General features: G+C 30.6%; 1 protein-coding gene across 1 annotated transcript in view; it reads left to right on the top strand.

The window, feature by feature from the left end:
• Positions 1 to 15000, top strand: part of LOC124954562 (pleckstrin homology-like domain family B member 1) — a 45934-nt gene that overhangs the window by 30020 nt on the left and 914 nt on the right. Inside the window, exons 3-12 of the mRNA XM_047507691.1 lie at positions 1916 to 2089; positions 2461 to 3784; positions 3873 to 4932; positions 5062 to 5438; positions 5550 to 5700; positions 5847 to 6072; positions 6210 to 6375; positions 9702 to 9831; positions 14185 to 14349; positions 14592 to 14849. Of these exons, the coding sequence (XP_047363647.1) occupies positions 1916 to 2089; positions 2461 to 3784; positions 3873 to 4932; positions 5062 to 5438; positions 5550 to 5700; positions 5847 to 6072; positions 6210 to 6375; positions 9702 to 9831; positions 14185 to 14349; positions 14592 to 14849 (4031 nt within the window). The remainder of the gene's footprint in view (positions 1 to 1915; positions 2090 to 2460; positions 3785 to 3872; positions 4933 to 5061; positions 5439 to 5549; positions 5701 to 5846; positions 6073 to 6209; positions 6376 to 9701; positions 9832 to 14184; positions 14350 to 14591; positions 14850 to 15000) is intronic.

Genomic DNA, 15000 nt, shown 5'->3' with positions numbered 1-15000 from the left:
CGATTATGTCGAAAGATCGTGAAGATTATATTGTCGAAAGGGATGTTCCTTTTTCTTTCACCGTGAAAGAAATATTCTTTTTCGAATCCTTCTTGATTAACTGGACAAGATATACATAGATATATATATATATATATATATATATATATATATATATATATATATATACCTCAAAGAAATAAGAAATATTGATATTATCTCGACCCGTTTTAATAACTCCCAAATAAGTAGTATGAAAATAATCATGTATAAATTAAAAAAAAAAAAAATAAAAAAAAATGTATCAGCTAAATTGCCCGAGAAAGAAAAAACATTATTAGCAATATTAGCATTTTAATTAACGCGTAATATAATGCAAATCGTAAGAAATGTTTTAATTAAAATTAATAATTAAGATAAGAAAAAAAAAAATCGTTTGAATAAGATAAGACATTGAAAGAGATTGCCTTGTCAGATTCTAAGTAACTGAAAGGTCCCTTTCATTTCGTTTTAATCATGACTACTTAAAATTTTAATCTATAATATGAAAATGTAAGTATTAATGAATGAAAATTATCGATTGAATTAATTACCAATGGGGGGAAAAAATTTAACTACGTTCGCGTGGATTTCAATTAAAATTAAAATAAACGAAGGAGTATGATCCTGTGCGTTATATATCCCCATGAAATTTTTTAATTAGTATTAATTATTTGAGATAAGAAATGAAATTAGTCAAGAAGAAACAAAGAAATTCAAAACGAGCTGTCCAGTCAGATTCCAAATAACTCAAAAAGGTTCTCCCTTAGGTACAGATATATTTTAGACATGGTGGAGGATGGGTTTCCAAAAAGACTGAAAATGCTTGGAAAGGGAAGAAGAGAGAAAAGAGAGACTGGAGAGAGAGAGAAAGAGAGGGGGAGAGAGAGAGAGAAAGAGAGAAAGAGAGAGAGAGAGAGAGAGTAGAACCGCGCCAAAACTAAATATAACTGCAGTCCTTTGTAGAATGCACTGCGATTTACTCGCGTCTTGCGAGATCGGAATACGTGCCGCGGACTCTGAATTATACCGGGCACCGAACGAGAACGAGATTTTTAATTTTTCTCTTTTCTCGGACGATTACCGAACGAAAGTAAGTGTAAATCCTCGACCGTAAAGGCACCGATCTAATCTTGGATATCCAAGAAATAAGATCAAAATGTACAAAGAAAAGAAATATGTCTGAATGAACGTTTCCATTATGACGTTTTAAATGAGACAAAGGATGAATAATCGATTTAAAAAAAAAAAAAGAAAAAAAAAAGAAAAAAGAAAAAAAAAACAAGATTAGAATAAACGACGTTATTCTTAATTATATAAATAAATTTCAAAAATTATAATTTAATTGATTGAGAATAATTGATAATTATCATCCCTAGATGATATGACATACAAATAAATATACATATTAATTCGTAGAAAATTATGATTTTATTGGTTGTAAATGCGCTTAGTTGAGAACTACTGGAAGACATCGATTACAGTTAACGCGTGTTCCTCTCTATCTAACGAGATGTAATAGAGCCTACCTAGCTCTATATAACTATATAGGTCCCGTCGTGCTTGTAAACGGCGAACTCAGAGTTCCAAGGATTTACGAGAATGGAAAATAAATTCGAGTGTGATAACTTTTGATCCTTGTTTCCTTTTGAAAGATCTTCCTCGAAAGAAAGAATTTTTTCATTATTAAAATACTCCTATGTTGTAATTAGAAATATCTTTTCCTTTTTTTTTTTCTTCTTCTCCTTTCTTCTTGTTTTTCTTTTTGTTCCGTATTTAAAAAGTCTCTTTTTTTTTTTTTATTATTATTTCTTTTTTTTTTTTTTTATAAAATTCTCATCTGAATAGAAGTCTTGTGTGTAATTGGATTCTGATATTGGTTGTTACTTCGATACAGGTAGAATTACTCTCGGCTCGAACAGGGATGCTGATATTCCAGTGGCTGGTACCGGAGTCGAACCCATTCATTGCGCGATCGAAAACAATAACGGCGTGGTCACTCTTCATCCCATAAATGGAAACACGGCTATCGATGGTGTCCCGATAAATTCATCGGTGAGACTCGCTCAAGGTAAGACCTTGTACCAATACTGCTACATATATTCGAACGAACCAAATTTGTCTTGACCCAAAAGAAAGTCTGGAGAAATAAGGGTACTTATCAAACGTTCACTTTTACTTTTTTCTTTCTTTCTTTTTTTTTTTGTTTTTTTTTTGTTCTTTTTTTTTTTTTTTGTTTTTTTGCAATTGCCCACACAAAAAGTAAAAAAATCAAAAGTTACTTTTTGATCCTTCAAAATTTAATTATCTTTCAATCATATATATATATATATATATATATATATATATATATATATAAATTGTATTTATTCTGAAGATATTAATATCGACGTATGACGATGTAACTCAACATCAATTTTATGATCCTTCTATACCTTGTAGGTTGCATGCTGTCGATAGGGAGATCGAATTACATGCGCTTCAATCACCCTGCCGAGGCCAAGCAACTCCGATCGGTACTGCCACATTCAAGAATTTCCATGGCACCCATAAGCTTCTCTCTACCCGATAATCAACTTCAGGAGGGCTGTCACTTGGAAAGAAAGCCACCGGTTGCACCAAGAAAGTCACCGAGGAATTCTTGTTCGGACGACGAAGTTGGCTTCCTTGGGAAGTTAACGAAATTTGAGATGTTGGCTAAGCAAAACAGAAACAACTGTGTATCACCGAAAGTATTCCCAGCTGGTGGTATAACGACTAACGTTCCGGCTGATCAGATTTTAGGACATTCTAGAACACCAAATTCGTCGGCAAGGAACAGTTCGAATTTATCGAGCAACAATAATTCCCCTCTTCAGAATCTAACGAATTTGGATAGAAGTCGTTCTAATACGCCGTGTTTCGTAACGTCATCGCCTAATCATCATTGTTACGAAGACAATCGTCAATCTACGGAAAGTAAAAATCACAGTAGATCTAATACACCGAATCAAAACTCTCCTATGCTCGATCACAATCGTTCTTTACCTTATCAAAACTCACCTACCCTAAATCGTAATCAAATACAGATGTTTTCAACGGCGGAGACTTATTTGAAGACTTACAAGCCGTATTATCGCGATAATAAAAGTGAGAACGATCAAGGCAATCAGAATTTCGTAATGCCACGAAACTCGACGTCTCGTACGGATTTAATGTCTCGTAGTATGACGTGTCAAAGATCAAACGATTTAGATGATCTCGGTGTTGGTAGGGAATTCGACATGAGCCAGAGTCTGATCGTTACAAAAACTACCACAACGGAATACCTGCAGTTGGAGAAATTTGGATCGAATTCAAGCCTTTGTAACGGTTCGGTGACGTCCAATCGTTGCAACAGTAACGTTAGTAATACCAGCGGTGTAGTTAGGAACGCCGTCGGTCCAAATTTTGGTTCGAATCCAAATATCAAGAGGATTCAACCTCCGAGTCCGGCATTTAATCGTAACCCTAAATACAATGGAGAACAGACTAGAACGTATGGTCGAGTTAAGAGTCCAACACCTAGCGTAGGAAGTGGTTGCTCGTTGGAGGAACTTCGTGAACGGCAAATCGATGCTGAAAACAAACGTCGTGAGGCTGAGAATAAAAGAAAGAGGGCACAGGAAGAGAGATTGAGAGAGCAGGAGATTGAAAGACAAGAGAAAATGAGATTGGAAGAAATTTTAGCTATGTGTGCGGAATATGAAAGACAAAGTACCATCGACAAACCCAGACAACCTAATAGGTAATTTTATTGATGATTTTATCGATGATCCCTATTTTCAATCTCAACGATATATTGTTCCATTTAAACAATTATTTTCTTTTTGCAGAATCAAAACGAATGGTTCCCTACCACGAGACAAACGATTAGGAGGTGGCTACGTATCACCATACGAAAGTCCTAAAAGTCCATCGAAGAATCAACCACATTTTTCCTTTGAAACATGTAAACAACAACCGTTAACGAATAATTATGAAAATGTCACGGTACAAAATTCAAAGGTGATCTTTCAAAATAATACTTCGCCCGTCGATCCGAAAGATCAAATCCCACAAAAATTGGAAAATCTAATGGTCCAAGATACTACGATTCAACAAGCTATACCGAATAATAGTAACAACAATAATCAAGCAAACAAATGGACGAATAACACGGGTGGTCATAGCTTTTCTAATTCGATTTCCCAAGTTCGTACACCCAATTATGAGAATATCAATTTCGATCGAGCCGGAGTTAATAACAACAACAATAACAACAACAACAGCGAAGAACGAGAAAGTACAAAAGAGACATCGACTTATGGGACGATTCAGTTGAACGGTACTAAAATTCCAACGCAACAACAAACTGTTTTGGCACAAAATTATGAAAGATTCGTGTCTTCCAACGGTAACTTGAGTTTATACGAGAACGTAATCGTATCATCGATACCACCACCGCCATCTCCAAACAGCAATACTAATCATCATAATAATAACAGTAATAGTAATAACAACAATAATAACAACAACAATAACAATAATAATAATAATAATAATCAAAATCATTCCATGCCAAAGAAAAATGGTCAGCTATCGAATTCATGCGAAATGATAGAAAATAAATTGACAATATCGAACGACGATCTTTTAGAAGCGATCGAACAATTGTCTATGTTATCAAAATCCAAAGAAATTTGTACTACACCGAAAAGAAATAATTCCGAGAAGGATAACGCGAAATCGAACGAGGCCAAGGCTGATAAAGAAAGGAAAGTGTTGGAAGAGGAAGATAGAAAGAAGTACATCGAATTTTTGCAAAACGAAAAACTTCACATTCTTAGCAACATGGATGCCTTGAAGAGAAGCGTTGCTGATATTGAAATACAAGAGGAAGAAATCAGCAGAGAGGTAATTTTTTAAATTAACAAAATTTATTATCAATTGTTTTTCTTCTGGGGGAGGGGGGGAGGTTTCTTTTCTTTTTTAACATTTATCTTCATTACATCTTTAAACTTGATAATAATAATTATTATCTAGCTGGAGTTGGAGAAGGCTCTCTTATCAGCTGAGTACGAGTCTGAATCTTTAAAGTTGACACAAGAGGAGAGTGAAAAGATAAAGGTCCAGATGAGGATCAATGAACTCGAAAGAGAAATGGCTGAGGATAACACGACCCAAGCAAAATTACAGGCAGAAGCTAAACAAAGAGTACAGAGAGCTCAGCAAGCTTACGCCAGATTGGAAGAAGAATTAACGTGTTCCACGGATGAGATGGGAGAACAGGAGGACATTGCTGAAAAATTGGCAGCTCAGCAAGATATCCTTGAGACTGAGAGAAAAGCTTTCGAGGATTTAGAATTTCATCATCTGGAAGAAGAAGCAAGTAAACTTGCTACCAGAGAGGAATTGCAAAGGTTGGAAGAGATGTTTTATTCATTTCTTTTTTCTTTTTTCTTTTTTCTTTTCTTTTTGTTTTCTAAGCTTGTTCTTTTTCTTTCTTCAATTTATTTTTCTTTTTTTTTTAGGTATTTGAGCGAGCTGACATCAAGAATAGAAGCGAAGAAAGCTCAGTTAAACAATTTGGAGTCTCAACGATCAGAAGCTAACAATATGGCGACAAAAGACGCCAGAAGTCTTGAGAGACAAAAGTTAGGTCATTTGAAACGATTAGAAGAAGTAAGAAAGCAAATTCTAATGATAACTTTTCTCAAAAAAAAAAAAAAAAAAAAAAAAAAAAAAAAAAAAAAAAAAAAAAATAAGTAAATAAATAAACAAATATCTATCTATTGATCTCAATATATATTCATGTAATATTCTTTCAGGGAAGAAACAGATTGCGAACCATCAACGATGAACTCGAAAATTTAGCACAAAATTCCTGCGAAAATTGCGAAGAGAAACGATCACCGAGCAGGGAAGATTTCGACAGAATCTCCAGAGTCACCATTGACTCTCCCATAGTAAATAATCAGGGCAGCTTAGGTAGGAAGACTATAGAGTCCCTCAAGGAAATTGAGAGAAATCGGCAGCTTCATTTAGCGAAACAAGGTCAATTACTATAGATTGCGTAAAAATTTAAAAAAAAAAAAAAAAAAAAAAAAACGTTTCAAAAAAAAAGAAAGAAAGAAAAGAAAAAGAGATTCATTTATCTTTGAACAAACTAAATCGATAATATAATTTAACAGGTAGCCAAGTGATTTCCGAAGAAAGGAGAAGAGTGGAGGAACTTAAAAGGCGTGTACAAGACGAAGTACGTTCTCAATGGGAAGAAAGAAAAATGAATTGTGCTTCATTCAATAGCGTTGAATCGGGTGAAGAATCCTCGAGCTATTCAACTGGCTTAACAGAAAGGTACTCTTTTTTTTTTATATATTCCAAAACTTTCGTAATCTTAATGTTTAATCTTATCAAAATTCAATCGTATAAATCAAATTAAAAAAAAGAAAAAAGAAAGAAGTCAGCTTGCAATCATTGGTACTTAAAAAAATTTCATTTCAACATTTTGTATTGTCAATACTTCGCAAAAAAAGAAAAAAAATAAGTTTATATCAATACGTGAATGAAATAAAAAAAAAATGAACAAATATTTGATATTACAAGGACATCGATGACGCATGTTTACTATAGTTCAACATGAATATTTTTCAACGGGGACCCTTCGAAGAATCTTATTAAATATTCCACATACGTTTTCGATCCATCCGTATAACGGATCTCTATCGAGAAACTCTTACGAATTATTCTTACGTTAGTATAGTGTCAACTCTGATAGAGGAAGGTTTTATATTCTGAAAAGTGTTGAAGTGTTCATATCGGTGTAATATCAGTGGATTTTTAAATAACAAATGTGATATTTCAAAAGAAGACGATAATGATGAAAAAAAATTGAATGGATCATTAATAACAACACGATCAAGAACAGCAAACAATTCAGCATCCATTATAAGAAGGCAAAGTTCAACAAGTTAGAACAATTAGCTTGATAGATGGTGCTCAATAACGACAACAACAAACAATCATCATCAACAATAACGACAACTTATAACTTGGCATCATTTCAAAGAGATTAAGTTCAACAAGTTTTCAAAGTCTAGAAAAAATAAAACTGATCAAGGATTTTTCTTAACGTAATCGTAATATTGTTATGACGAAATTGAAATTTGTTTGAGTTGTGAGTAAAAGTGGAAGCCTTGATAGTTCAAATTCACGTGGAAGGAAACCGATTGAACGTTACGATCATGATGACGAGCCTGATTGCTCCCGACAATAAAACGTTTTAGCGGGCCTCTTAACTGTCTCTCTCTCTCTCTCTCTCACACACACACACACACACACACATTCGCTCACTCGCTCACTCGCTTGCTCGCTTGCTCGCTCACGTACACATATAACCAACAGATCTTGATGTATTTGCTATAGCATATGTATATGTATTCTGAGTACTAACATTGCTACTCGAAGTGGGGCGTTATCATGCGATACGATATCTCTCCTAACTCGCTGTCTTTCCACGGCTCGTCGACGTTAACATCAACGCGTTTGATACATCCATTTTCTCTACTATTCGATCTACACGAATACTTATAAATTAATATCAATAATAAAGTACAAAAGATAAAATATCTAAGAATTGTATTAATGTTAAAAATTAACAAAATATTCTTGAAGATCTATATTTTGATCTGTAAATATAGTTAATAAATTAATATCCAAGATTGTTCAATCAATCATTTTATTTATCAAATTCTTTTATATAATTTTAATATATTAAAGTCATTACATTACATGACGAGTACCATTTTTTTTTCGACTGATTTTTATCCTAATAAATTGAGAAATTTATTTGAAATAAAAAAAAAAAAAAAAAAAACAGAGAGAAAAATAAATAAATAAAAGAACAAAAGTGACGATATATAAATATATATATAAGTGAAGATATATATATATATATACATAAGTGAAATGATTGGATCTTGGCAAGAAAGATCAAGAGTTTCGTTGATGGTGGATTATCAGTGGATTTTGAGAGATAAACTCTGATGAAAAAGTGTATGTTCTAAGGAAGGAAGAAAGAAAGAAAGAAAGGAAGAAAGAAAAAAGAAGAAGTTTCTGTATGATGCTCGAAGATGAACGGAAGAAACGTAGGCGAAACGATTTTGAACGAGGCTAGGCTTAGAGGGTGCAATCTGATCACTTTGTTCACGAGCAATCGTTATTATCTTTCTACCAAGGATTGGCTTTGTGAATATTGTTATAATCCTTTGGAAAATCGAACTCGCAATATCTGCCGACGTTGTCTGTGAGTTTCATGCTATTTCTTATTTTCAATGATAATTTATATCTCAAAAAATAAATATAACAATCATTAGAATATTTGTAGTACAGTAAGTTTATTTTTTTCTCTTCATTCTTTTTTTCTTTTTTTTTTATTTATTTATTTATTTATTTATTTATTTATTTATTTTCAATTCATTCACTGAATATTAAATTATTTCTATAAATAATTTCCTTTCATTTTGTTTAATTAATTTTTAATTTATTCATCATTATTTTCATTTTTATTTTTGTTTATTTTTGTTTATTTTATTTTTTTTTATTTCATAATTTATATATATATATATATATATATATATATATATGTAAATTATAATAACAATGACAATTTATATATAAATTATCTTCTGTAATAATAATAATAATAATAATAATAATAATAACAATAATAATAATAATAATAATAATAATAATAATAATAATAATAATAATAATAATATATGTAATATATAAAATATATACGTATATATTCTTATCGATAAAAATGTCCTGTCGCATTCCTCGAATATTTCTAAAGAAATAGAAGGACGTAATAGTATGAGACTGGTGTAGTGACCTTGAAAGAAAGTCGCAGAAACGAGGGAAAATCAAGGATGACGGCATAGAACGAGATGCGAAGGAGTGCCGTTTTACTCGTTCACAACACATTGTATGGAAGAATCAAACGCTATGCCGGTGGCACTCTGTCGAACCGGTCGACCAAGTCACTTTGTGCTTGTTAGGTTTTAATAATACCTGCCGCGACTATAGGCCTCGTCAGTAGTCTCGCCGGTCACGAGTAGAAGAGTCGTCCCAGTACGTTTTTTCCTATGCAAACCGGCTAAAGTTCACGCTAGTAGAGAGAAGCGATCCTCTCGTCTCCGTACACGTAACTTCGAAGGTAAACCAAGTCGTTCACGAAGAAACACGAAGAACAGATTTTACTTTTCCCTTATTCTTTCCTTTATTTCTATTTAGTTTAACGAATGAATTTAACGCGATCCAAACAACAAAATATCTAAAAATTGTTATCAAAATTTTTTACGGACGCGATGAAAGAACGATAAAATACAAAAAAAATAAAAAAAAAAATAAAAAAAAAAAAAAAGAAAGAAAGAAAAAGGAAAAAAAGAAAAATAATAAAAATGAAATAATTTCTCCTCATCGTTTTGAAAAAGTGATTATTGAAAAATGTAACAAAAACAAAATTTGATCCATCCCTTGATTACAAATCTTGATAATATTATTAAAACGAACGATTCATCGTTTAGTTCTCTTTCTCTTGTCTTCATTTTGTTTTATATATATATATATATATATATATATATATATATATATACATATATTTTTTTTTATTTTTATAGTGGAAGCGGCAGTAGCGACGGAGCAGACGGTGGAACCGGCGAGAAATTATCACCAAGCAAACTTTCGGAACTCACATCGCCCAGTCCAGGACCGTCTAATAACTCCTACAGTTTGCTTCAAAATGATAACGTAAGTACACAAATCTTTAATCTCAAATCTTACACGTACGATCTCTGTTCCGTTGTGGAATTCGATTGGATAAAAGCTTCATTAAAAATTAAGCCATAGGATCGTATTTTCGATTAGAACGATTTTTTATATTGTGATTAGAATCGTTGATAAAATTTCAGAAAGATTAGCTACTTAAAATCAAAACTTGTATCTACGATACGAGCGAGTCAATGATAATCATTGACGAAATTTTTCGTAGACTACATTTTTGTTTTTTTTTTTTTTTTGTTTTTTTTTTTTTTCTAGTCGATTACGAAATGCGACACGTTTTAATTAATTCATTGTCAATTACCACGTACTAATCGTTGGGTTCGTTAAAAAATCAATTTCGTTAGAGATAGCTTATATGTCGCTAAGAGTATTTTTGGAATTTCACTAACGCGAGATATCGTTAGATGTTTTACAACGATCGAGACGTAAATGCAGCTTGGAAAACTACATCATGACCTAATTAATAGCTATTGCTCTGGTACATTTGCTTCTTGCGTAAGAGCTTTTCGTTAGTCTTAATGCGTCTTCTATTGTAAGAAAAAGAAAAGTTGACGCAAAATGTTTACTATGCAATCATCGTTTCATCTATCATATATTTATTCATTTCTTATCGTTGACGAATTAATTCAACAAAATAATTCTTATTTTTTAATCGACATTCATTCGTTAATGTTAATTTTTTTAATTAATTTAAATTAAACAATTCTTTTTCCAATTACTTTTTCCTTTCCTTTTTTTATTTCTTTTGTTTTGTTTTAATTCAAATTAATTTATCGATCCTTACTTTTAATTCAATTTCAATGGAAATTTTAATTTCTTTTTTTTTTTCTCTCTCTCTTCATTAATCTCATATTCGCATACATGAAATAATCCTTCATGAAATTGAAACACTTTTACTAAGTTCGTTCTAAATATAATATTGCTAAATCGGTATCCATAGATCTTATTGGCTAAAGATAAATTTTAATCGTGTCAGGCTTACATTTACGAAGCTTCGATAAAGATAATAGTAAATCTCTTAATGATAAAACTGTTTGTTTTTCTTCTGGTTTTTGCATAAATCATCATGTTTTTTTATTAATTTCATATATTTTTTATTGAACTGAATTCTGAGAAGAAAAACAATTTATTGACATCAACAGAAACTTGATTATAATTTTCGTACGTACTTGTTTAACGTTTAGCCTATCGCCAGGGGCACAAGTTTATAAAATTAGTTCAATAATATTATCGCTAGATAGCGCTGGGAAAGAACTGTATAAAAGAATATTGTCCTTTATACACACGTGTATGAATATTGCCTATAGTTAGGGGTGTTTATAAAATTAGTTTTTTCTTTATATTATAATTATTAATAATTTTAATATTATAATTAATAAAATAACTACTTGTTCTTTCATAAGATAACAATATTTTAAATAATTAAAGAAAACTTTGTTCAATTTTACTTATTGCAAATAAAAATGCAATAAGATTTTACGTTTAATAAATAATAACAAAGGGAGAGCTACTAAATGTTAAATAAAATAAGGAAATCTTACTTAACAGTATAGCCAAAAATGAGCATTTACAATTATTATCCAAATAAGAGAACAAAGAGAAAGAAGGAGAGACTGAATTTCGCAAGTAGTAGACATTCTGGGACAAACGTTTTCGTCGTTTCGTGAGAAGAAACTTGCGTTACACGTGTTTCTTTTGAACAAATCGTAACTAGGCCACGGTTGTAATAACGGGGTGCTTTTCGAGCTCTGGACGAAGCAACCGAACCAGGGTGCATTAAAGATTAAAACTCTTCGAGAAATGTAATGAAAGGGTCAAAACAAAAGAAAGAAAAATAGAATAGCGAGGAGTTATCATAGGAGTGTTTGAGAAATAGAAAAATTAAAAATATCTCTGAATGTACGTGTGCGTCCCCAGATTTTTCATAAAAATATTCCATAAAAGCGATATTCTGCTCGTAAAAACGTTTTATAAAGTGAAATTCTTTTATGCGAATTATATTTTAATAAAAAAAAAAAAAAAAAAAAAAGAAAAAAAGATATAAGATAAAAAGGAAAACAAAACTAGATAGAATTCGATGCTCTTTTCAATTTTTCTTTTTTCCTTTTTTCTGTTTTTAATCCGCTAAAATTAAATGAACGATAGTTGAGTGTTTCTACTATTTTTTTTTTTTTTTTTTTTTTTTTTTTTTTTTTTTTTTTTTTTTTTTTTTTTTAAATAAAAATTTATTAGAAATATTTATATGTATAATTATATATTAAATATTTATAATGATATAGATTTATGTAGATAATTTTTGGCCAGAGATATTATAAAAATTCAATAGAACAATGAAACGTCAAAATGGTGACGAGAAAATACGAGGAAAGATCCAATTGTCTATATTTAAATGGAATTTCAATTTTGAAGGGAATTTTCTTAGAATTTCATTCGAATGCTTGGTTTATTCGGTACTATTCATGGAATGCATTACTCTTTCTCTCTTTCTCTTCTCTCTTCTGTCTCCTCTCTATCTCTTTTTTGGATGCTGCGTAATAAAACGAGTAAACTGTTCTAGAAATCGTTTGTTTTAGCGAGAAAATGCTTATTCTATAGAACGACCACATAAAGAAACTCTCGTTAAATTTTGCAAGGACGAAAATCGAAATATATATATATATATATAGAGAGAGAGAGAGAGAGAGGGTGAAAGAGTGGGAGAGAGGAGGACAAATCTTTGACGCGAAGATTGTCGAAGATATTTTCTATCTCTGACATAAACGGCAGTTTCGATTTTGCTCTCGTTTTGTCTTCTCGTTTCATCGGCCATCGTTAAATCTGTTCCAAAAATTATTATATACCTTATATATATATATTATATATATATATATATATATATATATATATATATACACATATATATTTTTTAATCGTCAAAATTTATTTCCAATTAGAAAAAATAATACGATAACTTTCGATAAAGATAAAAGAAAAAGAAAAAGAAAAAAAAGAAAAAAGAAAGAAAAAGAACAAATTTAATCAAATCAAATCATATCATCATATCAAATTAAATTAAATTAAATTAAATTAAATCAAGCGAAATTAAAATGTCTCTCATGTGGATGAATTATTTTCAAAGAGAAGTTAAAAGGAACAAATTAATTCGAAAAAATCCCGTAAGTTAATAATAAATCATGCTTACGATCCTCATAGTCATATATTATTATTTTCTTATAATTGCTTTTATTTCTTTCTTTTTATTTCTTTTTATTATTAAATCATAATGTCATACTAACGATCTAAGTGCTCTATTTTTCTTTTCTTTTCTTTTTTTTTCTTTTTTTCTTCTTTTTCATTTTTTTTCTTTTCTTTGGTATTTTTAAATTACATTTTAAAAATATAAGTAAAATTAAAATAGTATTACTGATATAAAATATGTAGTAATTATTGATTCTTGTGTGTTGTCAAAGTTTATTAATGGATCTTCGTACGAAGTGTGAGAAATTATGAGTAGCAGGAGTATTTTCCTTTGTATAGTTCATTCAGAGGCCACCTCATTAAGCAATTTTTCCTCATTGACTGCCCTTACGCGAAGTCACGCTCTTTCTCTCTTTCTCTCTCTCTCTCTCTCTCTCTCTCTCTCTCTCTCTCTCTCTCTCTCTCTCTCTCTCTCTCTCTCTCTCTCTCTCTCTTTCACTCCCTCACTCGAATAGTATGCTTAAAACGCATGAAATACTTCAACGAACGTGATGAACGTGACTTTTTACACGATTAAATTTATATTTTTCACGTGGAATCATTAATTGACTTTAATAATAAAATTTTAATTACCATAACTGATTTAAATATAAAAATTAAAATTAATTATTCTCTTTAATGTTTCCTTTTAAAATTGGATTATTTAAAGAAATTAATCGTAAGAAAAAGTTATATCGTATAACAAATAATATATTATATAATTAATAAATTAATTGATGACATAATAAATGACAAAAATATATTTATATATATATATATATATGTATGTGCAAACATATATTTTTTTTATTATTTATAATATATTAAAATCGATTAAAGAATCATTCTCTTTTTATTATTAAATAAATACGAATGATATAACATTCTCGGTATCTATTCTTATAGATCATTGTTATCAATTTCTAAATTTGGAATAGGTCATGAAATTTCATCACTTTAGGATTACATTATATATACTGACCTATCGCACGCATACACAATCGAAGCAATAAATAAGATTACATTTTTTTTTTCGTTTGTTTTTCTATTTTTTTTTTTTCTTTTCTTTTCTTTTTTATTTTTATTTTTATTTTTTTCACATAGATGAGAGATGATAGGAGAACGTCGATGGAAGGGGAAAGGCTCAGTAACAACAGTGGTGGTATCGTTGACGGAAACGGAAGCCGACCTCTTTCACAGATCTCCAGTGAAATGGATACTATCGGGCCACTTCAACCTGTCAAACATCGAGAAAAGGCTAAACTACAGGTAAATGAATCAATTTTTAAGATTCTTTTTTTTTTCTTTCTTTCTTTTTTTTTCTGTTTTTTTTTTTCTTCTTTTTTTTTCATTGGAAGTAACGATTGTCAGATCGAAGAAAATTTATTGTCGATTTGTTAATCAATAAATATCACGGCAATAATGGACAAAACTTATTCAATCCTCGTTATCGTTATCACTGTATCCACATTTGACTCATGAGATTGATAATTTCTATTAAACCCTTTCAGAGGCCACTAACGAGATATCTACCTATAAAATCAGAATCCTTGGATCTAAGGCATCACATAGAAACTGCCGGACATCAGTTACAATTGATCGATGATGTCACGGTTAATACTACCAGTTGCAGTGGGTATTTGTCAAAGATGAGTAAAAAGTTTCATCATTGGAACAAACGATGGTTCGTTTTCGATCGTAAGAGGAAGACCTTGACGTATTACAGTGATAGTAGCTCGAAAAAAGCACGTGGAGTTATTTACTTTCAGGTGTGAACACAAAAACAAAAACAAAATTACGATCAATCAATTTTTTTTGTTTTTTTTGTTTTTTTTTTTTTGTTTTGTTTTATATCATAACAAAATGAACAATATTATAAATTGAAATAATTTTCTTCTTTTTTTTTTTTTTTTTTTTTTT

Source organism: Vespa velutina, chromosome 15 (assembly GCF_912470025.1).
Source record: "Vespa velutina chromosome 15, iVesVel2.1, whole genome shotgun sequence".
In the NCBI taxonomy this organism is placed as follows: Eukaryota; Metazoa; Arthropoda; class Insecta; order Hymenoptera; family Vespidae; genus Vespa; species Vespa velutina.
The sequence above is the reverse complement of the archived record's forward strand: the minus strand, read 5'-3'. Positions and strand labels throughout refer to the sequence as shown.